This window comes from Rhizopus microsporus (genome assembly GCF_002708625.1).
Source record: "Rhizopus microsporus ATCC 52813 unplaced genomic scaffold scaffold_9, whole genome shotgun sequence".
Classification (NCBI taxonomy): domain Eukaryota; kingdom Fungi; phylum Mucoromycota; class Mucoromycetes; order Mucorales; family Rhizopodaceae; genus Rhizopus; species Rhizopus microsporus.
In genome coordinates this window covers 346,295-372,704 of record NW_019671924.1, presented here as the reverse complement: position 1 = coordinate 372,704, position 26,410 = coordinate 346,295, and the positions used below count along the sequence as shown (strand labels likewise).

Here is a 26,410-nt window from a genome sequence, read left to right as displayed (position 1 = left end):
AGAATGTAAATACAATGCGTTAATCACTCCTTTTATTCTTCTTCCTTTCTTTTCTCTATTGTGTCTGGTAGTTTCGTATATTTAGCCCAGTCATTCTGTTTCACGACAACTACAGTTGTGATCATCACCTGGTCGAATTAAAGAAGCAAAAAGTGAACGCTATGCTCAAGTACAATGGTCAGTTCTGGAGTCACATCATCCTAAGTACACGTTATGCATCCCCATTACACACACCTATGACTTCACCATCCCTATCATCCAATGATGATAACGATGATGATGACGATGAGGCCGAAGAAGAGATCATCATTGTATCTGAAGAAGAACAAGAACAAAAAACTCAAAAATCAGCATCCATAGAAATAAAGAAGAAGAAGAAAAGAAGAGGCAACCTACCCAAGGATGTGACAGCTATCCTAAAGGAATGGTTACAGGAACATTCAGGACATCCTTATCCTACAGAAGAAGAAAAGAAGCTACTTGTGCAAAGGACCAATCTTTCACTAAATCAGATCAGTAACTGGTTTATCAATGCTCGTAGACGATTACTTCCTATTCTATTAGCAAATCATCAACAAGAACCTAAAAAAAGCGTCAAGAGAAAATCAAGTAGAAACATAGAAGGTATAAAATGACGTATGCAATTTTTTTTACTTGACTAACAAAAAAATATATGCTATTATAGAAGGAGGCAATAACAAGAATAAGAGACTGCGTTCAAGAAATTAAAGATCTACTTCATTTCTCTCTCTTTCTCTCTCTCTTCCCCTCCTCTTTTGGTGTGTTTCTCTCTATGTATAGTGATTGTATTTTAAAGTTGTATTATTTGATAAATTGTTGAAGGCTCAGTGCGATGCATAATAGGGCATATATTTAGACTTTATAAATATAAATGTGTGTCAATACGGCGTAAAATAAGGAGAATAACTTGTGCTAAATACAAAGAGAGAGAAAAAAAGAGAAAGAAAGAGAGAGTCAATGACATGATTGAATATCTTCCTTTTTTGCTGGGATGGTTTGATTTGGTGGTGTAAAAGAAGCGTGTCTACATGTCTTGCAAAAAGTTTATATGAACCGAAATGAACCCGAACCTTTTTGAAATATTTATACATAAATTGACTTTTAAATGGATGAATCGACTTTGCCCTTTGTTGATTCATCGTATTTTATATAATCTTTCTGTTGATGTCTCCAATTGAACTTGGCCTTTTTGTTCTTTTGATACGCATTCTGTATGAGATTATAAAAGAATTTGTAGTAAAATAATAAATTATCATATTTGCCATCATAAGGTGCTTCATAACTTTCTCCATATTCCTTATATAAGTAATAAATAGCTTCTATAGTTGCTAAGTGCTTGTCATCTACCATTTGGAAACGCCAAAAGGTTGTCTTGCGAGGTGCGATGGTGACCTTTTGCATGTTTTGAAGTACTTTGGTCTCACGAGCAATTTGATTTGCTTGAATCCATGTACCGTCAATAACCACGATCTTATCAAATGTGTCTCTGGGTATATCATACAACTGCTTTGCGTCCTGAATAATACATGTCAGCCAATCATATTCACATCTTTTTTCGCTTGACTTACAGGTCCTGGAAATAGTAGGAGTGTTCTCTCTGGCTTTTCATATTTCGGAAGCTCTGGCCAAGTATAAAGATTGACGTCTTGTTCTGCGATAATTCTAGCATGGACAGCTGTTGATTTTCCGTCTAGTTCCTTTGGGTGCTTGATTCTAGAGAGTACATAAGTATATGCATATATATACAAAACAAGTATATTATTACATGTCTAATGGCACTGGTAACTTAACAAAAGGTACATCGGATCTGTCCATTCCAATAACATTAAAACACACATAACAAAAGTATTTAACTGATTTGTTGCAGGTTGGACATGGCTGTCTCTTGTCTATCTCTTTCAATACTTGATCGTTGCTTATTTTAAGCGAATCAAAAAAACTGGAATCATTTATTTCTCTTGATCGCTTTGCATTATCTTTTTGATCTGTTATTTTCTTGCTTTTCTTTATCTTCTTTGGTTGTTCCTACCTTGACTCATGTCAAATCTAGATTTGAAAAAAAAAATAAAAAAAATAAAAAAAGTCCCCCTGTCACATTTTTCTTTTTCTCTCTCTCTTTTTCAATCAATCTCAACCATGGCCCTTAGATCTCTGCCAAAGTCCCTGAAACTTGCCTCAGCTCATTCACGCATTTATACTGCACCTTCTTTGTTTCAGTTAAAAAAGCAATATTCAGGTAATGTACTTGATGCAGAAAGATATTAGGAAATGACTAAGAAATAATATTAGCTGCCTCTTCAATTCAAAAGCCAACAACAACAACAACAACAGCAACAACAGAAGCTACCACAGAAGCTACTACAAAATCCACACCACCTGAAACAGAAAGTAATCAAGACAAGACGATAAAAGAGAAAAAAGAAGAGAAAGAGATTGGATATGCATATGGTGCTCATCACTGGAATATGGAACGAGGAGCAGCTGTGGCATTAATCCCATTGATTAGCACTCAATTAGTTTACGGCGCTCATCCTATTGTCGATGGCCTATTTGGCGTTGTTTTACCATATCATGTATACCTTGGATTTGAATCATGTATTATAGATTACATCCCAAAGAGAGAATATCCTAGACTTCACAAAGCGGCGAAATGGTCTTTGGGAACTGCAACAGGCTTAGTGATGTGGGGATGCTATGAGTTTAATACGAATGATATTGGAATTACTGAATTTATGCAAAGGCTTTTTGCGGCCTAAGTTAATGAAAATAATAACAATAGAGTCTATTTTTTTTTTCTCCCTTGTAAAATTCGGTCAAAGATATTTAATAAAAAAATACAAAAGATGGGCCTTGCCACTTTAAGACTTCAGGAACGATTATTTGCTTTATATTACTTTATTAAATAATATATGCGATTGCAGCAAGTGACAACAAAAAAGACGTCTTGGGCGCGTGAAAGTGATGGGATAGTTAGTGAGAGGAACAATTATAACTCGATATTAGATTATTCCCTTTTTTTAAAAGCGCATTTTCCAGAGATAGCTGTATAGTCTGTTTTTAAAGATATATGAACACAAGCAGCAGTAGAAAATACATTGTTACGTTGCAAATGACCGCCCGTATATACAAGAGCCTTTTGAGCGTAAGTAACAGCTTTTATGTGCACATTGACACGGCACTCACAGATTAAAATTACGCCGTGGCCGATCCTTTTTTTTTTGTATTGGCTCCCGAGACCGATCGTGACTACTAAGTGTATGGGTCATTTAAGAGCACTCTGCAAAGAAAGCTCTGCTTTTTTCTTTGTAATAAAAAATATAAAAGATGTCACACCATCCTAGTTATACCATGGCCGGTCTGTGTGCAGCAGGGTAAGTAGGGGGGCTAGGGTAATCAGAGGAGTGTGATATAACTGTATAATAGAGGTATCGCTGGCTTTGTTAGAACACGTTCTGTGCCCTCTTTAGCTGCTGGTTTAGGCGTAGGAGCATTATATGGTGCAGCTGGGTATTTGATTCAGCAAAATAGAGATTATGGTCATGAGACTGCTGTTGCTGCCTCCGTCATCTTGGGTGGTGCTATGATTCCTCGCGCTATCAAGACGAGAAAGCCTGTCCCTGTCGCATTATCTGTCATTTCTCTTGCTGCGGGAACTTATTATGTTAAGAAGGTCATTGAGTATAGCTAAAGCGTATATAAAAATGACACAATAAAACTGCATACTTGCACAAATGAAAATGACCTCCTATACATATCTCTTTCTCTTTCCTTTTTTTCTCCCTTGATTACGCCTACTTGACACATTTCAAAAAGCGACAAACACACTTAGTGTGACTTGCATTTGAGTGACCGATATTTCTGCACTTTGAGCGATAGCTACTTTCATTGTTTTTCTTTTATTATTTTATTTTATTCAATGAATGCCAATCAACCCTTAAAACGAAGAAATGACTCAATTGAGGTAAGATTTTAGTCAATTGATTAGTAATGATACTTATACTTAACAGGACGTTTACGGTAAACGTTTAAATACTTCATCAGTACAAGACCAGACCATGGCTGATCCTCATCCGACTCACCCAATGATGATGCCACCTAGACCAAAAACACCACCATTAGGCATGACATTATCGCATTATAACCCACAGACTGGCTCTTATGTCGCTTCACAATTAACATCCAATCATGAAGTCAAAGAGACTATTTGCACTGGGATGACGCCCGTCTATCGTGCACCTATTGAACGCTATGGGTCGTTCATTATATAAATATGTACATACTGTAGATCATAATAAACACTTCATCATGCATGCGATGCTTCTTTTACGGCAGCTCCTTATTTTATAGACATATACTAGTCTTTATCAATTGAAATGCCTTTAACTTGTCTCAATAAAGTAGCTATTATTCCCCATTGAAATAAATATGTTTTTATTTCCAAAAACAGCATGCAATTCGGGGTTCGGACCGCGCAGGCAACAGAAAAGTCGATAAAACTGCTTTATTTCCGGTATAAAGTTCGATGCAGATTTGTGCTACGTGCAAGATAAAGGTCTACAACACAACAGTGGCGGTGTTTGAATATATTTCAGCAGTGACGCAGCATTCAAATTTTTTTTAAATTTCTCTTTCTTTATTCTTGTTTCAACGCGTCCAAGTTTGTCGTGTTCTTTTACATTTCTTTTAATAGACTTTAAAAACTATTTTTTCAGTTTAATTACTTGGACAATTGACAACAAGGGTTATGCCTTCACAACAACAAGGTAGACCTGTGCCTCTTGCTCATACAAGAGCATTTATACCATCCTCAACTATCGATTTCCCCACTCAACGTCGCTGGGCTGTATCTATATTCGTCTTGTTACAAGCATGGAAAACCACTGATTTATTTACAGTCTATCAAGCTGCTTATCCAGAGCAATATAGTGGCATCTTTTTCAAATGGTTCTTGATTGATGCTATATACATGATTGCTCTGTATATTGCAAAGATTCCATGGTTACAATTCTCAGCTCTCAAAACCATTTTCCTTACTGTGCTTTTATTTTGGATAGATCTGATTCTATTTTCTGTTCCTAGCGTAATTACATGTTTATATACTTTTTATATGCAAGTAACCAACTTTTTAATATAGGTTGGATTGACTGGTATTCTCTTTAAAAACTTTTTTGGTAAGAAAAGCCCAAATAATCTTACTACAGTCAACTTAATAATATCCTTAGGTGATGTTATTGGACAACAGATTGGTGTATCTTCAGCTAGAATGGTGAATGTAAAGGATATTGTACAAAACTCCTCGCACATCTTGGGTAGACACGCAGTTCATATTCTTCCCTATGGGTAAAAAAAAAGCATTCTCTTTATGACCATTGACTTATACCGAACTATTAGTACTGCAAAATTAAACGCCAACAATGACTTTTATTGTATATCTCCTGACGGCTCAAACAACCAACTTGTCTATATACCCATCATCTTGAACAACACAGTACCAAAATCGGTCTCACTTGCTCGATATGAGTTTGACACCAATGAAAAGACGGTCAAGGAATACAAAGGTCGCGAAATACAACGAGCTACAGAGATCTCTCAGGCAAAGGAAGGACTTCAGTATTACTACATCAAGCTGACAAAGCCTGGTGTTTACAAGTTGGAACAAATCATTTCGACAGATAATGTGGATGTTCGACTGTATGATCGACTATTGTTCATCTTTACGTGTCCTTCAGCTAAATTTAAGCCCATCAAACACGCAGAGTACTGTACCGAAGACCAGGAAACACTCGAGATTGATGTCTCTGGTGTACCTCCTTTCAAGATTGAGTATCAACGTAGCACAAAGGCTGGTCAACAAACAAATCTTAAATTAGAACGCATTCAACCTGAAGACTATACCTCTCCTCTTCAACGACTTCCTAATGGGCTACTTTCAGCTGATCCATCTTTCTTTTCGTCTAGAAAGCATAGTGATTACCGATGGGGCGCAGTACAGCAAGTGACAATTCCTTTGAATTTGACATTCCATTCGGCCGTGGATCAAGAGTATCGTCTCTCTCGTCTTGTTGACGGTGCTGGTAACGAGGTCGACTTGAAGCATGCAACAGAACAGACATTCTCTGTCCGTCCACGTCCTACTGTCAAATTCGAATGCAGTCAGACAGATCCGATCAACCTGTTGATTGGAGCCAAACACGCTGAACTGCCTTTGAATCTTCAAGGCACAGCACCCTTTACCTTGAGTTATACAGATTCAAATGATGCCGATTTGCACACAACTAAACTCAAAAGCTCTGATGATAAAATCCGTGTCAACGCTCCTGGGGAATATAACCTTGTATCAATTGAAGACAAGTACTGCAAAGGCCACGTCAAGCTTCCTTCTGTCTGTCAAGTCGTTCAACCACCTCATCCATCCGTCAAGCTGACTTCAACGCCTATTGCTTCCGAATGTGCTGGTGACAGCGAAGTGGGCATGAAGTTTGTTGCCGAATTGTCAGGCACCCCTCCCTATCACCTCGAGTACACTATTTCCAAGTTTTCGGGACATCATAAGCGAGTGCTGGTTGACAGAAAGGTGGAAAAGGTCGACCGTTCGCGTCACATCTTTTCGTACTTGCCAGAATCAAGTGGTGAGTACATCTACGAATTCAAGACATTGGCCGACAAGTTATACAAGGGCCTTCCTGCCGGAATCGATCCAATCTATCAAGTGGTTCGTCCTCAACCTGATGCTCGATTCAAGGGCCACCGCCAATCACACAAGGCACGTACATGTTTGGGTCAAGACCTTAGTCTAGATGTTGAATTATCCGGTGACGGACCATTTGAACTGGCCTGGACAGTGGGTGATCAATTGTACTCTGATGTAGCCGAAAACAAGAAATATACCATCAAATTACCTCCCTTTGATCAGCCTGGTCATTTTGTTGTTTCGCTGGTTAGAATCAAGGATATCAACATGTGTACCAAGGAACTCGAAGCGCGTGATTTTACTATTGATGTTCGTCATGATCGTCCTACGGCCTCCTTTGCGGGCGAAGAGAAAGCGGTTGCGGTGACAGAAGGGTCCACTGCTCAGTTGCCTCTCCGATTGACTGGAGAGGGTCCATGGTCTGTCGTGTACTATAATGTTGAAAAGGGCGAGCACAGCAAGGTTCGCAAAGTGTTTAAAGACCCTAATGCAGAAATTGAAGTACGAAGCGTTGGTCACTATGCCCTTGCACATGTGGAAGATAGTGTTTGTCCTGGTGATGTGTCAGGTGCGCAGTATGAGGTCAAATGGATCGACAAACCTGTGATCACAATCGCAGAAGGACAGACGGAACAGGTCTCCAGCTCGGTGTACGAACGACCTGCAGTCTGTCAGGGTGATCATGACTCGATCGACATCCTCTTTTCTGGCCAAGGACCCTTCTATTGCTCTTATGAAGAACAATATCAAGCGCCACGCAAGAGATACTTTGAAAAATTAGGAACTGAAGAGATCACGACTGGTCTTGGCCGTGTTCATTTACCGCTAAAGACAAATCAAGGCGGAAAGTATCGATATGTGTTTGACCGACTTGCCGATCAACGTTACTCAGACCCTTTCAAGATCCGTAACCTGGAAGTCCATCAGACAGTACATTCGAATCCCACGGTGAAATTCACATCTCGTACGACTCGCAACAGCTACTCTTTGTGTGTGGGTGACAATTTGATGTTTGATAAGGCACAGCCCTTGGAGATTGAGCTGACAGGTCAGGCGCCATTTACAGTTGAGCTAGGCATCCGTCATCAGTCTGATCTGAACGGACGAGTGATCACTTTATCGGACATCATGACCGAACGTTACGAGATCCGATTGCCCGATGAGCTCGAGACAGCTGGAGACTACCATCTGCAGCTTCTTCGTGTGAAGGATGCAAATGGCTGTGGCACTGCTGTGACCGAAACAGAACATACGCATATCAAGCTGAGCGCATTGGACATTGCTACCATCACACCTATTGAAGTATGTAGCGACTCTTGTGTAGGGGATAATCTTGAGTTCTCTCTGTCTGGTGTTGCACCATTTACAATCTCGTATCTCTTTAATGGTAAAACCGAATACGTAAAGTCCACCACTCCCCGACTCTCGATGATTGCCGATAAACCTGGTAACTTGACGATCCTCTCTGTGGGCGATAAAAGAAACAAGTGTCGCTCGTTCCCCAAGGACATGTCTCGTATCATTCATGAGGTACCTTCCTCTCGTGTGAGCGGTGGTCGAGAAATTCTTGAAAACATTCGTGAAGGTAAAAGGAAAAAAAAGACAAAGTGTAGGGCTCCATACTCATTTTTATAAAAGGCGACATGGTTCAAGCTGTGGTTGACTTGATTGGTACACCACCCTTTGACTTTGAATGGCGCAGAAATGAGCTCATTTGGGATGAGCAAAGGAAGCGTCATTTCAAGGGCAAAGTATTAGAGAGCCATTTGGTATATGATGTACAAGAACATCAGTATGTTATCAATACGTCCGTGGAGGGTATTATTGAGGTAAGTTTTTTTTTTTGAGTTTGAATCAACATATTCACTGTTTATGTTAGGTTGTGAGTATTAAAGATCGATACTGTCAGTACCCTCGTCACCATTAGAAGCAAGAAGAAAGACGCGCATGTTGTGTAAATAAAAAAAAATATATAATAAAGACTTTTTTAAAAGAAAAATCAAACGTTTACAATGTCATATTCATTTTTCCATGCTTTCAGGCTTCAAGCTTGTAGGAAATGCAGATTGACATGTTATTTAAATTAAAGCTTTGCGGGCTCTCCTTAACAATCTCTTTTAAATGTCTATTCTCTTTCTCTTATAAAATCTCTTCTTTATTATGCAAATATTTAATATCAATGTAATGACTGAAATAATAATCATTTCTTTTTAGTCGCAGACCAATGTTTCATATTACTTGGCCATAGAAGATACAATGGTCATATAACCTTTACTTGCATACTTACTCAAATCAGATTGACTAATGTGGTCAACTACTTCTTGAATCAAAGTAACAAACTTGGGATATCTGCAAGTATTAGCCAAAGATGTCTTGATTATAGAAGTTTTCTCAACAGTATTCTTGGGCTTTGGAAGCTTCGTTTTTGACATATTCATAGGACATAACTTGCTGAAGGAGCGAGAGTGATCGGTTCCACCACAAGAAGGACATCGAATTTGTTTTTGCTCATTATTTAATGCTTTATTTTCTTTTTCTTTTTTAAGCTCTTCAGTCTTAGCAATCTTGTCTTGGTATTTCTTAGAGGCCTTGATGGGAGTGGAAATACAACTAGTGGAAGGAATAGAAGCAGATAATGTATCTTAAACACTCGTATCTTTGTTAACTGTAGGCATAGATGTCTTTTCATTAATGACAATATTTGAGGGGCCAGGAGTAGATGTGTCCTCTTTAACATCTTTCTATTGCAATATTCAGTTAAAAAATAAATGGACCTAATAGATATTATCTTTACCTTTCTAAGTAATGGGGCTTCTTGAAAATCATCATTACTTGCTTCAAAGCTGTATTCTTGAATAAACTTGTTTGTGTTTGTGCAAACAAAGAAGAGAATCCGCGATCGATGGCTAAATGGATCCTTAATAAATGTCGCATCAACTTTATAGCTTACATACCTTTCCCCTTTTTCGCTCTGCCTTTGGAGGCAGAGGGTTATCGTCTTTCTTTCTTTTCATGTTGAAGTAAAGAAAAAAGGAAAAGTAACTGCGGATAGCCTTGTTGTGTTAAATTAACGATCGACAATATTTTTTTTTATTAATTAATCATGCTTTCTTTAATAGTAAATGTTTCTATAATGAAAAAACTCTCCACTTTAGACATATTACGCATCTAGTTGTGATCCTTAAAGTAATTATCTTTATAAAAGTGATTGGATAAGGACACTAAGATGACACAAGGTGTCATCTAAACAACAGGAACATTAATCGAAGGAGTAACGGTAAAGAAGGAAAAGAAGAGGTACAAATTCTAATGCCAACCGTGCGTTTCATGAGAAAGTAAAAGCACACAATGAGCTGGCATGTATGCAGCATGAGCCTGGCTGATTCACTGAAAGCATTGCTCAAAATCACATCCATGACGAAGACTATCATTTCTGCAGCTGCTGCTTCTCAAGGTAAGAACGATGTCACGGAAGTTTCTGTCAATATACTCAATAGGGATGATTGCGGCAACTTCTTCCATTGTTGGCAGGCTTTGAGTGCGTCTATCGCCTCCTTCGATCAAAAGCATTCTCATTGATGGATTTATTACAATATATGGTGATTCGCTTTAGGTAGAGCCATTGTTGCTAGATCTCTCCTCGCTATTGATGCTGGAACTTTCATGGTTGCTCAAAATCTCATACGCATGACGACAAATGCGTGCGAAGGGATTGCACTGGGCAAGTATACCTGAAAGGTTTCTTATAGTCTCCTAGTCCATTTATATCCTCTATCCTCCACGTGATCAGAAAGGTTCTTTTCCCAAGCCAACGAACAGCTCAAGCTACTCTGCAATTGATACCAGAAATTAGTCGCATTATCTTTGAGCCTCACAATGATCTATCCACCTTGGGATCTCAGATGTCAGCGCCTGGTAGATTTGACAACGCCTCCTTTTGGATACTCTCGTGCTCATTGGACAATCCCAAACCTTACGCGGAAATCCAATGCAGTACCTATTCTGATTGCCAAGGTATCTTCTGGTCATCTCCGTTTCTTATGGCATAAAGATTTCGAACTGCTAACACAGCCATGCCATCCGTCTTTGGCTCTGCCTCATTTGCTGCTTCTTCTACCTCAATACTGACAAACTTTTTTGGTCCCTGACTATGTCTCCCAAGGCCTTAGCACCATAGTTTCGCCTGTTACATGGCTACATTCCTACGGTTACTTTACGGCATGTCTGAAATCCCAGCGTGATCACCTCTCCAATGTACAGACTCTGTTAACAAGACATTGAGGCAAGTTTCCATCTCTTTGTGAGTTGCCCCCTCAAGCTCAACTTCTGGTTCTCAATTTTTGAGAGGTACTCTCTGCCGGACAAGCTCCTCACTGCAGATAAAATATGACCTGGGCTCCCTTACTTTGCCCCGATAAACGAGCAAACAACAGTTGATACGGACGTTCTTTGTTTCTTTGACTCGGGTATCGTAACAATCTGGAAATACCACTAGCGTTGCGTCTTTGATGACACTCCATGGTATATGGCCGCAGTCGTCAACAGCTTTGAATTGGAACATGGCATATTCTTATCTTCTCTGCCTTTTGAACGGAAGTTATCTTCCACTATAGACACATAATTTATTTTTTAAAAATTTTTTGTTAAATGAAGTCCACCACTTTCATACAAAAATAAGTGCACGTATAATATCTGAATAAAGTGTAATGAAATATATATATATATATATATGTGTGTGTATGTTTATATGGGAAGGGGGATAACTATGTACAATAGGAAAAATAAAAAGAGATGCTAATATCGTTTAGTCGCATGATCATTGCCAAATGCTGATGAAGGTTGATGAAGAAAAGCAGTAAGAGGCTGCTCTATAATAGTATTACTTTTAGTGGATGATTTTGTCTGCATTATAGATGGATGGTAGAACGATGATGGTGCAGTAGGATAAGCGTATCTTTGTAGTATGGAAGAAGAAGCTTGTTGTACTGGCACTGATTTTACTAATTGTTGTTGTTGTTGCTATAAACATATCAGTAAATGGTTCATGACACACGTGCCATTTTTCTTACTCTTTTTTTTCGCGTCATATCTGCATATGTCATGTAACTGATATAAGCTTGAAGTGCATTACGTCTATATCTCGGACGCGGTTTCTAAACAGGCAATGAATAATTTATCTTTTTTTGTACAAAGAGAAATAGTTACCGCATCATGTAGCGTCCTTTTAATTGAAAATGACTAAACAGAAAGAATATATGGTTAGATTCATATGACCTCCAAAAAAAAAAAAAAAAAAAAAAAAACAGTTGAATTTACCACAGTCGATTTCTGATTCAGTTTTGGTACCATTGTAGATCTAAATGGTTACAGAGGGTGAATATTTAGTAAATGCATTTCCTCTTTTTATTACCTTTTGTCTTGAACTCTGGAATATACATTTCCTGTCTTTGTATCGGATGGATCAAAGTAGGACTGGACGCGATCTAATGAATACATGTGTTTACAATAAAGTACTATCTATAACAGGGATGAATCCTTACTGCTCTCTAATGGCATATCACTTCCTATTGACAGTTTGTGTGTTTCTTGTGGCTTGTTGTGGAAGTAAGAAGAGTAAGGAGGTGGTGTAGAAGGTGCGGCTAATGAAGAATGAATAAATGGTGATTCTTTTCTAATTTTGGATGTATATATAGTTACAGTAACCATCAGATTGATTTTCAGATATAGACGATCGATGGTGCGAAACATACGTAGGTGAATCAAATGATCTGTAATGATGTTCTCTTCTGACTGGCTCCTATGAATAGGGTGTAAATGGTTCGTAAAGAGACATCGAGACTTTATTTTACCATGAATCTACTAAAAGGTCGCTTATTTGGACAATCCTCTTCTTCCCTTTCTCTTTTCTTCCCGTCTTTTTTTATTAGCATTAATAACAATGAAATAAGGGTTCAGCATCAACTTTCTCTAACCTAGCAAATTGTGTATAGACATCAATCTATTTGAGCGAATATTATTATTATTATGTTGGTGGCCTGTTTGATTTGCCAAGGCAACCAGGATCGAACCCGCTTCTTCTTCTTCATTTCTAGCAGTCTCATCATTTGAACAAGAGTAATAAAAAGTCATAAGTGACCGTGAATGTAAGAATGGGACGTGTAATAGGGAAAAGAAAAGAAAGAAAGAAAGTAAAAAAAAAAAGGGATTTTATTTAGTTTATAAATTATTTTTATTACTTGCATTCGTACAACCCATTGAAATAGGCTTCTACTTTTATGTTAATCATCTCGTCACATGCATATAAAGGCTAGAAAGAATGAAAGGGGGATTTTTGACATCATCATCATCCCTATTTCCAATTTGAGTTACAGGGTATCACATATATGCACTTTTTATATAAACTTCTAGAACAAGTGCATAAATAATCAAGTCCGTGCGTACACAAGGTTTGGATCGGTCCTTTCGAGGGATGATTTACGTAGTTTCCGAAATGACACAAGAGAACCTGTTTGTTTGACAACACATGTTTTAACAATAAGGCTTTGCTATTTTTTATATGGCTCACTGTCTGTGTGTCATTCGGGACATTATATCTTTATACTCATGACATTGGTTGGACAAGGAAAAAAAAAGGTAGACAGAATGGTATCCTACCCTCGTACAAAAGGTCTGTGTGTGTATGATTTGTACGATAAGTCATCCATTATACTATCGGAAGTATGTATGTGTCCCATGATGTCGAATTAACGTCTTTACACAAACACACAGACGTAGCTCAGATGATCTCTTTTTCTCTTTTTTTTTCTTTCTTTTTCTGTACGCCCTGTTTTATAATGCCGCCAGTGTCAAATGGCGTATATTCAAAAAGCAGCTTGTAAACCAATCAGGCAGTTTGTCTAGGTTGTGGTAGCAGCTTTGGCAGACAGATACTGATTGAAAAGAGTTATCCAGGATAAATTTATGTTGCTCAAAAGATGTCGATCATCAGGATTAAACCTCATTTGCAGTCATTAAGCAAGTGTGGAAAACACAATGCTGAGAGTGAGTGTTACATGTCAATGTATAAGCATGCATCACTTTTTGAAAATTGAAATGAATCTCTTAATACAAGATCATTTTGTATAAACTCATTTACTTTTATTTTATGATTTACACGTATAGATGAGAAATGGAACTAGATGAGAATAGTGACAAAAAGTCTGAATAAGGAATCAATAAATATAGGATTTTATTGAACTGTATAATATTCAGCTGCAAACAAACTATTTTGATCTTTTGGGTGTTATTCTGTCGATTAAGATGGTTCGTTCGTTCTTCGGTTCGAAAGAAAAAAAAAAGTGGCCTGTTGCACTTTCCAGCAAAGTCAGTGAGTGTAAACTGAATTATTTTGATTATTTGATCTTCCATAATCTGCTTGCACACAGCATGATTCCACAAGGTCTTTGAAAAGCCTGTTCTGGGCGCTTCCAAAGCATGTTTAAGCATATCGTACGCATTTTGATGATACTTGAACGGCACCCAAAGAAGCTTAGGCTGTCAAATTAGCTCTCAATTTAACTTTTAGGTCGCTGCACATATTACAACTGTAGCCTGCAGCAATTGCCACCAAAGGTTTCAAGATTATTGTCGTTCCTGTTGCTAATCTTTGGTTGATGTAGAGTATACATATTATTGGTCATAGCAGTATATGTAAGGATGTTTTCGTGTAGTGGGAACATGTATATGATCAGTGCAATACTTTTTTTTTGGCAACTATCTCCAAATCAACATCAGTACGATTTCTTTTGTTACTAGAGTGTCTGACTTCAACATGGTCCTTTTAATATTCTTTTGAAGTTCTGAGCTACGAAAGGCATGAGGCGTAATATTATCGAAAATAGTTTTAAATATAAAACATAAGAATACAAGAATCTCTTTGTAATCATTTATGAACAGAGAAAGAAAATAAATTGATCTGTACATGAAAGGATAAAAGCTATTGTATCATATTACGCATCATCAAATACTATAGACTATGGATGCCATGAATCAGTGATGTGGGATTGCTACTATATGATGTTTATATTGAATACGCTGAGTGAGGTGTACAACTTTCTGAAAATGTTGAACCATATATTGTCATGGATCATACTCCCCATCGAAAAGTTCCGAGCTCTACTTAAAAGTGAGTCTAGTCAAGATATTCCTGTTATTATCTCTAAAAATATCAAACACTCTTTTGGGAGTTTTTGAAAAGTGTTCAATAATAAAACCACCATTTGACACTGGCGGCACTGAAAAAAAAAAAGAAAGACATCATTTGAGCTATGTTTGTGTAAAGACATTCATTCGACATCATGGGACACACACGAATGACTTATCGTACAAATCTAGTTATTGTTACCTTTTACACCTTTTTTTATCTATTTATTTATCCGGTTTTTATCTAATCTGTTTTTGTAACTATATGTTTTCCTAAAAAACACCGCATTGACATATTGGTGTAGTGTACATGTTTCCCCCTTTTTTGATGGATTCCCATTCTTATATGCATGCTTATATAAAGAAAAAGAAGGGCTTAGCTGCATTTTATATAAGCATACTTTTATTAGTAAATGGGCTTAGAGCTTTTAGAAAGTTGCACTGAGCTAAAAAAGAACTGGTTCCGAAAATGCACTGTTTTCAGGGTACCCCAATTCAATAAAATCGACTTGTGTTTTCATTAAATTACACTGACAAAAGCTCCCACATGATAGCTAAATAATAATTTTATACTTCCTTTATTTCCTTTACCCTAATACTGTTAGCTTGTAAACGATAACTGCTCTTAGTATAACCTCTTACGTGTAGGTGTTACCTGTCCTTTGATGATCAAAGTTATTGCGGTCCCCGCTGTGTCTGTTTCTTCCGTAACACTAGTTCAGCCTATAACTCAGTAGATAGATGCGGGAATCAACCAAGATGCGCTTTTACTATTAAAGTATGGCAAAGAATATGATCCACCCTTGTGTTCAGAGTGAGCAGAATGTGAAAAATATAAAGGACGTGGGTTCGGACAATGTAAGTACTGTATGCGCATTGACCACACAACTCTAAAATAAAACTTAAATAGCTTCCTTTGTGGAACACAAGGAGCTCTTTATACCCGGTTTGTAAAACAGCGTCATGCATACACAATCATTTGTTAAAAAGTAACAGAAAGTCTTTTTATTGCCCCCTGTAGTAATAAAGAAAGCAGTTAAGAACTAGGGTGGTAGTAGAAAGCCATGGCAACAACAGCATAGACAGCCTGTAGATTTGTTAGCAACAATAATATTAATTAATAAAAGCAATACTTACCAAGAGTAAGGCGCCTTCCAGCCAGTTGGATTTGCCATCAGCAATAAGATAGTTAACAATCAAGACACTAGAGAACAAGACTGTAGTTTCAAATAATTCGAAAAAGAATGTCATGGGAACATCGATCGCCCAACCAGTCAACACAAGCAAGGGGGACACCAAAAGACCAATTTGTAAAGAAGAAGAAACGGCGATACCGATACACAAATTCATCTTGTTCTTCAAGGCAAAAGTAATGGAACTTACATGTTCAGCAGCACTATAAAAAATGGTCAGCACCAAGTATGCTTTTCCTACCATCAACACTTACTTTCCGACAATGGGCAAAATAATGAGACCAACAAAGGTTTCGTTCAAACCCCAGGCCTCAACAACACCTTCGATACTATAAAGAAATGATGTTAGTTTTGGTTGTAAAGATATCAAACGACTTACGCTCCAACAAGATATTCAGCATGAAGGGCAATGAAGAGGGTAATGACAAGCAATCTACAATAATGAGACAGATTAACTCTCTGAACTGATTACATATGGGAGATATTTACGAAGCAATAGCAAAGCCAAGGGTAGTATTGGGTTTTTCGTCTTCATCAGCTTCATCTTCAAACTATTAAACTGTTAATGATCCCATGCCCCTTATTGTTTTCTTTTGTAATTTACCAATTCAGAGTGAGTCTTTAATTGGAAAACGAGGTATAAGAAGTAAACGAGCAACAAGATGACAGCGGTTCCATGACTCAAGTTAATGATGCCAGATTCATATCCACCAGTTGTAGCACCAGTAGCATTGAAAGCAGCAGGAATCAATAAAGAAAGAGTGGTTAAACCCAGGAGAGAAGTAGAGGTTTGAGCAGCTAGAACAAAATGTCAATCTATATGCGTTTTTTTTTTTTTCACTCCTTTTTGTAAAACAATACCAGTGATATTGAAGTTTTGCTCTGAGCGGCCAATACCACCTAATAAGAAGCAGCAACCGAGCACCTACGATGATGGTTTAAATATACCTTTTTTTTTTCTTATTTCAATACTTACAAGCAGAATGTTGGATAAAATAGAACCCAAGATAGAAGCTAATGAACAATAAGTCATGCTATTTATACCCCTCCTTCTTTTCATTATTTTTTTACCTTGGACAACACGGATTAATCCTTCCTTTAAGGCAATCATTCCAAGAATAAGTTCGACAGCATTACCAAAAGTAGCATTCAAAAGCTAAATAAGCGTAAAAAGAAGCTTAATAAGTGCAAAAAAAGGGTAGTTTATCTCTTTGTCTATTTACTGAGCCAACAACTGAACCAGATCTCAAAGCAATTTCTTCAGTAGCTATTGACGTTGTTATTTAAATGAAAATTTTGTAATTCCTCCGTTACTTACCAAAACCAAGAAGTTTGGCCAAGGGAATAATAGCCATAAAGTTCAAAGAGAACACAACAGTATCAGAAGCATGGGAAAAAGCCAAAGCGAAAGGAACAAAGATAAGAAGATAGTTTATCTTCGAAGAAAACACAGTGGCTTTGAATGAAGACTTTAATGTAGGCTGCTCGTCGCCATGAGGCAATAAATGGTCGCGTTCGCTCATTTTGCTTTAGTGGAGAGAAAAAAGAAAAAAGAAAAAGAAAAAAGAGGAAGGTTTCACGAAATAAATTGGGGAAGCTTGAGCATAAGGCAGTTACCAGATCATGTCAACAAAGCCGAGTCAACCTGGGTTGCACTCATTTATTAAGTTTTGGCAGCTTTCATGCTCCTTTGTAACAGAAATTAGCCACTCCTTCTTTTTGATGCCATATTTAGTATACGACAAAAGGAAGATAAACTATTTAACCTTATTTAAACTTCCTTTTTTTCTGCACTAAAACTGGTGTCCAAGCAATAAGTATATCTCGTTGCCATAGTCACACTAACGTGTTGGCAACATTTTACCCAAAGTTTTCCAAGGGCGATCGGTCAAACATTTATTGTTCCTGTCACCCTAAGCGTGTCACAACATTCGGCATTATTTTCAATATTGGAAAGATTGAAATTCAAAAAAAAAAGGGCTAAACAGGAAGGATCCTTGGATGGTATAAACTATCCAAGTTTGCTCGCTAAAGTAACGTTAGCAAATGGACAAGAAAGTTTGTAAATTGATCACGCGCTCGAATCTATAAATCTCCAAGTATGAGTCAGGATATATGGAAATTGATCAATATTAAGCACAAAAAAGAAAGCTCACACTATCTTCAAAAAATACAGTTGACGTGTTTAATATGAATCATTATAATACTCGCGCATAATCTTATAGCAAAGCATACATTCTGCTTTCAGATGAGAATAAATCGCAATAAGAACGACGATCGCATTGACAACATTGGCTTTTAAAAGATTGCTAACCCAAATTGACTACTTCCCCCAAAGATTCTTCTTTTTTCCAGCGAAGCTCTTATTTTTGAGTATATGATGTACAGTTACCGAGTATTTTACTTGGTGCTTCATTCAAGAAATTGTAACTAAATACGGCATGATGTGCATTCTTGATACTAAGCATTCATCAAGAAACAAAAGGAACGCGTTATGTATCTTTGTAGATTATACCAGAAAACTATCAACGCGTAATTCAGACAAAGCATGACACGGAAAACCTTATATTATACACATGCACCAAATTGATTTTGATGTCGCCCTTTTCGACCTTTCATTTCCGCAGTGTATGCTCCATTTATTTGTATAAAATACCGCTGTCTTTCAAGCCGTTTTTTTTATACAGGATGGATCCATATAATGGCTCTTTTCAATCTGTCAGGTACCAACGTTGCATGTTGACCTGTCTAAGGAACAACATGATTGGTCTAAAAGGCCTCAGGTATCTCGGATCTAAATGGCAGGTACAGCGTATTACCTGCTGTCTCAGAGTATATAGATACAGATCTATTATATACATCTGCAACTAATTGAGGACTATCTAAAGAATCGAGCCAACAATTAAGTGGAGGAGCAGGGTTTGTAGTTATTAAAGATTCTTTCAACATTCGTGTAGTGCTTCATTTTATCTACAAATTTCAAGCCACTTTAACATTCACTTTTAAAAAAAAGTATTTTGTACGTAAACCTTTGCATAATTCATACTGATGCAAGTCAAATCATTCCTTCATTTCTCGCTTAACTCTCATGCGAGCATAAGCTCAAATCGACCAATCATAAAGGTGAGGTGCTCATAGCGTTTTCGCGTGTATATGAGTAAATCGCAACAGTTATGTATATGTCATCCTAGTTTTATTATTGCATATATTTTCGCGTTTTTTCTTTTTTTCTTTTTCTTCATCTTCATTCATTCTTCTTCTCCTTACATGGTTCATTTTTCGCACTTCCCTTTCATAAGGTCGGCTTAATCTGCTGTTGTTGAATAGCAACAGAGATGACGAATACAGCTATTTTGATGGTTGTTACTGCAGTGCCATAACTATGACTTGACCCTCACTAGGTATTCAACTGCTTATGAGGGCGATAAAAAAAAGGGCTCGCTATGCGTGAGCATAGGGAGGTCTGTTCATAGGTGGCATATATCCTTGCTGGCTGTAGTGTGAAGATGAGCCCCCATTGTCTGCTTTTTTTTTTAAAAAAAAAAGGGTATTTAAACTATTAGTCTTTTGCTTAAATAATATAGCCTTTAACACCCATATATACTAGGGAAGATATCTGGTCAAGCCTTAGGAACTTCTCTGTGTCAACTGCCAATACGCTTACTTTTTGGTCTCTACTTGGTTGATTCTTCTTGATTGATTCCACTTTGGTTGATCCTGCTTGGTTGATCCTTCTTACTGTGCATTCCACATAAATTAAACAATGAAGGCAATGCTCAATTGTCAAGCTATGCTCTTTAAACCCTCTTGTGTCACATATAAACAAAACCTCTAATTGTAAAGCGTCTAATTCCCAGTTATTTGACAAACACGTAAATAAAAACTGCATTTTATATAGCGAGTGTTATATATTTTTAACAAAAGAGGTGCTTTTACTCAGACTTTTTTTGGGGGCTCCTAAAAGACTTTGTTGTATTTAGCACGGATGTTGACTTATAGAGTATTCAAAGAGCTTATCATAATGTGTACAGTACCTGTAGACAGAGTGGCATCACACTAAGAATCTGTGCTGCAATGTGGTGTATATTGCTACCTGTATTAATGATATATATTTTTCTTTACATCTTATTTACAAAAATAAAAAGATATGCTTGGAAGTTATTGTTTAATCATAATCCATTTCAAACCAACTATTCAACCAATTCTTCAGGTTTGTTTACGTTATGAATTTGAAAGCGTTCCTGAGTTAAAAAAAAGTTACTTGGCTGCATGAATTATTTTAAGGAGGTCATGTTAAGGAGAACATCAGTTTTCATTCCTCATTGGCTGACTTTGGAGTAGGCTTATATAGTTAAACATGCGATTCAATTGCACTAAACTATCGTATCAACTATTACTTTAACATCAATCAATACATTAACTTTGATTTAAAAGCAGAGCTTTACATTTATAGACAAGGATCGAAAAGAGCCTGTAGCTGAGAATGGACATCTTAACAGAGAGCTTAACTTGTGGTGCAGGTTAAAGTCAAATAGTAATATTTTTATATAGACAATAAGCACTCATGAGATTTGTAGAATTTTGCAGATTTGGCAATGGACATTTTATATAAGCTTTAGTATATCTTCAGCACTTGTTGTAATATCTTCTTATTTACACATGTTTGGTTAAAGCAACAGTATGTTTATTGATGGTTACTTTCATTACTTGCTGAAGAAACCATCACTTGGTTCGTGTAACTGTCAAGATTTCCGCTTTTTTTTTTTCAGAAATCTCTTTAACAGCTTAATCGCTAATAAAGGCAAGTTGTAATAAACTCTCGTTCTACTAACTTAATGTAAGCAAAAAAGAGAAGAGACCCATCGTCGGAATAGCAATAAAGATTGAATGCTGCCCAATGACCGTCTTCATGGAGGCTTTGCTATGCTACACTAAACACTACGTTTTGCTTATTAACACTTTATCTATCAAATACAATTGTTTGCTTGTAAAAATATTGAATTTGGCAACTGTTATCAGCTTTTAAAGGAGTTTTTGAACAGGTTATAGATGACATACACCATATTAGAAAGAATAGAGTGAGAGAGATATGATTTTATTGTATAAATTTTTGTGATGACGCACGATAAAAGTCATCTTCTTTATATCAAGTAGGTTTTTAGAAGATTCTTGATTAAAATGTACCCTTTTAAGCATAGAGATCGGTTTTAAAGATAGAATGCGCTTTCCATAAGCACCCAAATGTCACTATTTTACTTTTTCCAATACCTTTATATCGTATCTAGAAAACACAAATCAAGACAAATGCTCACATTTTTTCTGCAAGTTGAATGATAAGCGATCTTTTATTATTATATCAAACAATATGAATATAGACCAGTTTAAGTCACACAGTAAAATGGTGAATAAACAAACTACGATTAGTTTTAAGGATTCCGATAAGGCTATAAAACGTCCACAATAGTAATCGAAGATACCGGACTCATTAAACAAGATAAACATGTCTCTTTGACTTAAACAACCCCTCTTTAATGCAAAATAAGAATAGTAGCCAATCAAATTATTGTCCTACATTTAATTAATTGCCAGAAATGAATGTACCTTGTTCTTTGAGACTTGCTTATTAAAGCAATCAATGAGATTGAACATTAATCAAACCAAAATATACGTGTTTTCTTACACTCATCATTCTATTTAAGTTTACATTCATCGTTGAGTATATATCAGACAAGATATTGTATACAACACAGTCCTCCCTGTTATAGAGAGATAGGTAAAAAAAAAAAAAGCTTTACATAAAAGAGCTTTATTATGAAGCGTGTGGTGTATATGTTTAGTATGTACATTATCGTTTTCTTTGTGCACGCTTCTTAGCCGCCTCTAATGCCTTGTTTACAGCCGTCAAAAGAGGAGCAAGAGTCTGAAGGATATGTTATATAGGGGAAATACAATGATTTGAAAAACAACTTACCTGTTTACATTTATCTGGATCACCGTCGTAACTGACGACAGATATTAAAATCTCCTTTAATTTCTCTTGTTGTCGCTTTAAACCTTCAGTCATTCGATTGTTTTTATCGGGCTTGTAAGGTTCATAGGATGACCAAAAGTGTCTTAGTATCTCATTCGTTGCAGAATGATAGCTTTGGATCTTTTGTTGCACTGCACTTGGTAATTTGAAATCTACACAAAAATAGTAAAGGCATTGCAAAATTTGCATATATAAAAGTATATATACCAGAAGACGTTTTATCAACATGTCTGGCTTTCTTTTTAATCGTGCTTGTAAGATCTGTGCAAACACCATCCGCTGCTCCTGTTGGTATCGTTTGTTTTGATAAGTTCGGTTGCCAGTGTTCAAACTTTCTTTTATATCCACTGAGCAACACTCTTGTTTCCTAAAGTCGATTTGCTATAATAAAGATAAAGTTCTACACTCCAAAATTTCGACTTACATCTTCCGTCATCTTGACTTGATCTACTCCTCCTGATTGACTCTCAAAGTATCGTTTTGTATCCTGGATATCTAATATAATCTTTTCTGAAGGCTTTTCATCAAGCAAGTCTGGAATGACAATTTCTTTCTCTATTTCATCTTCATGAGAAGCTTCTGGTTTTGGTTTATTACTATATGAAGGAATAAGTTTTTTATCAATCATCCAAGATGACGACTACTCACTTGATGGCTGTTTCTAATACACGCATAGAATGTCTATTAAATCTACGGATGAGCGGTAATGACTGTGCCTCTCGACCAGGTTTCATCGTAAAATCAGGCGCGTTTCCGCTCTACACATGATGAATACAATGTGAATCTTCATATTGTTTCTTACCTCGATGTGATCTTCCTGAGTAGCAGACAGATCAATATCAAATCGAATTTTCTCCATACGTGTCAATGTGGGTGGTTTTGAATTCTCTATTGTCCGTCATTAGACTTTATACTGTTTAAATCATTAGGTACCTTCATCTTCTTCTTGAAGACACTTGTCGAAAATATCATCATAAGGTGTAAGTTGAGATCGTCCTCCAGTTCGAGATCTATGAAAGAATTCGGATGCTAAAAATCTCTTCCAAAACGCTTGCTCTGTCATCTATTTAAAGCAATAAGTCTCTCTTGTGTATAAACATATATTGATTTTTTACCTTGTCTGGAACATTGGCGTCATATGCTCTTTTCACTTGAAATCATTTAAATCATGGTCATATAGTTTTGTATGTATATAGATATATACCTGAAGGAAATTCTGTAAAAATGTTGTGAATGATTTGACTTGTTAATGTGTATTTGACATCAGATCCTTCTTGCTGTCCAGGCTTTAACTCTACCATTCTTGAAGACTTTCCTTTCTGTTTTCCTTCTCGTGAGATTGCATCCTTTTTCAATTTCTATATTTCCCTTTAGTTTTATGTTTTTATACGTCACTCCTATACCTGTCGAATACGCTTCACATAAGGACTTGCCCAAAACTCTTCTTCGTCTACACTTTTGCCCACAACCACCAGTTCTTTATGAAGCGTTTGTAATTCTCTACTTGACATCAATAAAGCCTTTCTATCATTAAATTCTTCCTGTCGTGGATTGCGTGGACTCCCCGGTGTACTGGGAAGCGGCGATCGAGTCACTGGTGAAGGTATAGCCGACGTGTGTTGAGATGCTGCAGTAGGCGTTGACGGTGACGGAGTGGATGTCGAGAGAGGAGTTGCTGGTGTTGTCACAGGCGTTGTTGTTGCTGTTGTTGTTGTTGTTGTAGCACTGACGGATGTACCTCTTGCACGAGCAAGTAGTTCGGCTACTTGTAACTTAACTGCTTCACGCTCTTGAAGGTTCTTTGCTGATGTAAATTGAAACGTATAATCTTTTGCTCCTGTAACTTTCAGAGAGATCTTGAGCAGGACTTTGGGTGAACTCTCGGGTGTTTGAGCAAGTCCTTTTTTTTTTTTTTTGAAAATGTTTAATAGCAAATAATCAATGTATATTGTCTCCCTCTTCTTTACCTGCAATGTCATTGTAATAAATCGAAGGTGTTAACTGCGAAGAGCCTTGTTGTTGATAAGCTACTCGCTTTGGAGTGACAAAGAGGGTACCGTCTTGTTTCTTATAACGAACAGGTGCTCGAAGAAGTAATTGTTCATTAGGCTCCCACATGTGCGATCAATTACAGAAAAAAAAAAAGTGATACTATGGATATGCACTAGAACGAGATTACAGGCGACTTCCTAGGTGCGCCCCTCTTAATACACAAGTAACATTGGATTTGGAAGTATCTCAAAGAGTGCTTTAAAGCGATGCAGTACGCGATTAAACCATGTATTGCTTATATGGGTACCAGAAAAGAATTAAAGGCGCATGCTTTCGGTAACAAATACAAATATCTTTGTGGTCTAAAATACCATCCCTTTTTTTTTATTATTATTATTCCCATTCATCTTCTTCATCATCTTCGTCGTCGCTTTGCATGGCTTGTTTACGTTGTTTTAATACATTTGCTAAGCTTGATGCCAAATCACCACCTGCAGCACCGGCTGCAGCACCAGTGACTGCTGCTGCTGCTGTTGTTGTTGTTGCTGTTGGTAAGGTCGGACTGCGCTCGACTGTTGCTGCCTTTTTCAATTTACCCGACGACTTCAGATTACCAAATCCTCCTGCTGCTCGAATAGATGCCATCAGATCACTTCTTCCATCAGATCCAGCTGGAGCTGGTATGGGTGCAGTAGGCGGAGCATTTCCAGGCATAGGTGGCGGCACAGGAGCATTTCCAGATGGTGGTGGAGGAGGAGGAGGTGCTGGTATACTGTTCTTTGGCATAGGTGGTGGCACAGGAACATTTCCAGATGGTGGTGGAGGAGGAGGAGGTACTGGTATATTGTTCTTTGGCATAGGGGGTGGCAGAGGAACATGTCCTGATGGAGGCGGTGGCACTGGTATACTACTCTTTGGCATAGGCGGTGGCACGCCGCTTCTTGGGATGTTAGATACTGGCGGTGGTGGAGGGGGAGCTGGAATGGAGGGTGTAGCGCTGCTTGGTACAGGTGGAGCAGGAGGGGCCACATGTGGTCGCATAGGTGGTGGTGGTATGGTTGAATTAGCATTATTTCTGACAGGTGGTGGAGGGGGCGCTGGTCTTCCACGAGAAGGAGGAGGGGGAGCTGGACTTCTTGAAGGAGGCGGAGGGGGTGGTGGTGAGACGTGATGGCCATTACTGCTATTTACATTGATTGGGCGCCTTGGAGGAGGAGGGGGTGGCGGAGCGCCATGAAGTCTGCCTAATTAATTTGTCAGTCACTCGAATATATATAGCATGAATAGGAGATCAAACCTGGAGGTGGAGGTGGTGGTGGAGCCTTCTTGCGCTGAATGGGTGAAGGCGCAGGCGAGGCATGTTGTTGTTGTTGTTGTTGTTGATTGTTTTGCTGTAAGAACTCTTGAATAAATTCTTGATTATCATTGATTTCTTCAGCCGAAATGCCAAGAGCCTGTAGCTGACTGAGAATACCGTTGAGTTCAGGATCATTATTTTGTACACTGAATCCTTTTCCAGGAGTATAGCCAATATGGCTTAAATGTCTATCGTTCGAAAATGTCATTCAAAGAGCTCTCTCCTATTTTTATTTCTCTTACCTAAAGTCAGCTGGCATACCGATATGGTTTTTATCAATCTTGCTCTTGCGTTTATCCTTTTTTAATCCAAACAGACCCTCTGCACTCTCCTTTTGATCATTTACTTTTGAATATAGCGATTGACGGTTCTGAACCTTTTTATAAAACGTCTCAGCCTCTTCCTCACTCACGAATTCTAAACCTGTTAGACAGTCCTGTCAAAGATAACTGTGAATAGAGTTGAATTTTTTTTTCTCGATGTTATTTACGTCTGTTTCAAATGTATGAAAGAAGGGCGCATCTTGAACATATTCGAATCCTTCATACAACTCTTGTTCCCAAATGACACCTGCTTCTCTCTTTATTTTATGTAAGATATCTAGTGTTTTATCATTACAAACTTACCTCCAAATCTATTATTCTAATAAAAAATGAATTGTTCTTTGCTTTATCAATACAGAATGCAGCAGCTCCCCATACTCTTGAATAAGACCACTGGGAAGGATCAGGATTGGCAACGTAAAGTCGGGCAACAGCTGCAGTAAATATTTTCTATTTCTTTGTTGGTGTATTTCATATAGTTATAATCTAGTGTCTACTTACTGAAGTTGGCAATGCCTTTCGTACAATGTTTTTGTCTTCAGGTGATGAAAGAGTTGTTGACTTCATCTTGACAAGAAAGAAAAAAAGAAGCAAAAAAAAACAAAAAAAAAACAAAGCAAA

At 37.5% G+C, this 26,410-nt stretch overlaps 10 protein-coding genes across 10 annotated transcripts; 5 read left to right on the top strand and 5 right to left on the bottom strand.

Moving 5' to 3' along the window:
* The first annotated feature begins 52 nt into the window (after positions 1–52).
* Positions 53–878, top strand: RHIMIDRAFT_140103 (uncharacterized protein). The gene has a single exon (XM_023605676.1). It carries the CDS (start codon positions 162–164, stop codon positions 633–635), a length of 474 nt encoding a protein of 157 aa, XP_023465801.1. The 5' UTR covers positions 53–161; the 3' UTR covers positions 636–878.
* On the bottom strand, positions 879–2,071 carry RHIMIDRAFT_140124 (DTW-domain-containing protein). Its single transcript, XM_023605677.1, has 4 exons — positions 2,051–2,071; positions 1,787–1,997; positions 1,590–1,734; positions 879–1,536 (listed from the first exon to the last, which is right to left on the bottom strand). Exons 1-4 carry the CDS (start codon positions 2,058–2,060, stop codon positions 1,123–1,125), a joined length of 780 nt encoding a protein of 259 aa, XP_023465800.1. The 5' UTR covers positions 2,061–2,071; the 3' UTR covers positions 879–1,122.
* Positions 2,072–2,157: 86 nt separating this feature from the next.
* On the top strand, positions 2,158–2,870 carry RHIMIDRAFT_313611 (uncharacterized protein; the record flags this gene model as incomplete). Its single annotated transcript, XM_023614876.1, has 2 exons — positions 2,158–2,257; positions 2,353–2,870. 2 exons carry the CDS (start codon positions 2,158–2,160, stop codon positions 2,775–2,777), a joined length of 525 nt encoding a protein of 174 aa, XP_023465799.1. The 3' UTR covers positions 2,778–2,870.
* A 282-nt stretch (positions 2,871–3,152) lies between these two features.
* RHIMIDRAFT_215760 (TMEM14-domain-containing protein) lies at positions 3,153–3,842 on the top strand. Its single transcript, XM_023607295.1, has 2 exons — positions 3,153–3,392; positions 3,445–3,842. Exons 1-2 carry the CDS (start codon positions 3,346–3,348, stop codon positions 3,707–3,709), a joined length of 312 nt encoding a protein of 103 aa, XP_023465798.1. The 5' UTR covers positions 3,153–3,345; the 3' UTR covers positions 3,710–3,842.
* Positions 3,843–4,659: 817 nt separating this feature from the next.
* Positions 4,660–8,721, top strand: RHIMIDRAFT_292233 (uncharacterized protein). Its single transcript, XM_023613878.1, has 6 exons — positions 4,660–5,101; positions 5,156–5,192; positions 5,244–5,361; positions 5,413–8,297; positions 8,351–8,541; positions 8,592–8,721. Exons 1-6 carry the CDS (start codon positions 4,766–4,768, stop codon positions 8,637–8,639), a joined length of 3,615 nt encoding a protein of 1,204 aa, XP_023465797.1. The 5' UTR covers positions 4,660–4,765; the 3' UTR covers positions 8,640–8,721.
* Positions 8,722–10,060: 1,339 nt separating this feature from the next.
* On the top strand, positions 10,061–10,860 carry RHIMIDRAFT_237904 (uncharacterized protein; the record flags this gene model as incomplete). Its single annotated transcript, XM_023608850.1, has 4 exons — positions 10,061–10,166; positions 10,326–10,437; positions 10,503–10,726; positions 10,784–10,860. 4 exons carry the CDS (start codon positions 10,061–10,063, stop codon positions 10,858–10,860), a joined length of 519 nt encoding a protein of 172 aa, XP_023465796.1.
* A 567-nt stretch (positions 10,861–11,427) lies between these two features.
* RHIMIDRAFT_283992 (uncharacterized protein) lies at positions 11,428–12,937 on the bottom strand. The gene is made up of 9 exons (XM_023613163.1): positions 12,685–12,937; positions 12,562–12,626; positions 12,410–12,509; positions 12,253–12,351; positions 12,123–12,195; positions 12,029–12,068; positions 11,918–11,950; positions 11,782–11,865; positions 11,428–11,731 (listed from the first exon to the last, which is right to left on the bottom strand). Exons 1-9 carry the CDS (start codon positions 12,839–12,841, stop codon positions 11,507–11,509), a joined length of 876 nt encoding a protein of 291 aa, XP_023465795.1. The 5' UTR covers positions 12,842–12,937; the 3' UTR covers positions 11,428–11,506.
* A 2,992-nt stretch (positions 12,938–15,929) lies between these two features.
* Positions 15,930–17,609, bottom strand: RHIMIDRAFT_287792 (calcium/proton exchanger; the record flags this gene model as incomplete). The annotated part of the gene is made up of 11 exons (XM_023613507.1): positions 15,930–15,980; positions 16,031–16,289; positions 16,341–16,415; positions 16,466–16,519; positions 16,576–16,637; positions 16,691–16,884; positions 16,948–17,011; positions 17,063–17,100; positions 17,158–17,242; positions 17,310–17,353; positions 17,405–17,609. The coding sequence occupies 11 exons, from the start codon at positions 17,607–17,609 to the stop codon at positions 15,930–15,932; spliced, it is 1,131 nt and encodes a 376-aa protein (XP_023465794.1).
* Positions 17,610–21,874: 4,265 nt separating this feature from the next.
* Positions 21,875–24,650, bottom strand: RHIMIDRAFT_313605 (uncharacterized protein). The gene is made up of 11 exons (XM_023614875.1): positions 24,085–24,650; positions 23,521–24,017; positions 23,322–23,475; positions 23,233–23,267; positions 23,051–23,180; positions 22,920–23,005; positions 22,766–22,875; positions 22,542–22,713; positions 22,325–22,484; positions 22,058–22,269; positions 21,875–22,006 (listed from the first exon to the last, which is right to left on the bottom strand). The coding sequence occupies exons 1-11, from the start codon at positions 24,233–24,235 to the stop codon at positions 21,932–21,934; spliced, it is 1,782 nt and encodes a 593-aa protein (XP_023465793.1). The 5' UTR covers positions 24,236–24,650; the 3' UTR covers positions 21,875–21,931.
* An 820-nt stretch (positions 24,651–25,470) lies between these two features.
* Positions 25,471–26,381, bottom strand: RHIMIDRAFT_215756 (WH1-domain-containing protein; the record flags this gene model as incomplete). The annotated part of the gene is made up of 5 exons (XM_023607294.1): positions 26,291–26,381; positions 26,093–26,239; positions 25,957–26,046; positions 25,709–25,902; positions 25,471–25,654 (listed from the first exon to the last, which is right to left on the bottom strand). Coding segments are annotated over exons 1-5 (681 nt in total), but the record flags the coding sequence as incomplete, so codon positions are not given.
* Between the last annotated feature and the right edge of the window lie 29 nt (positions 26,382–26,410).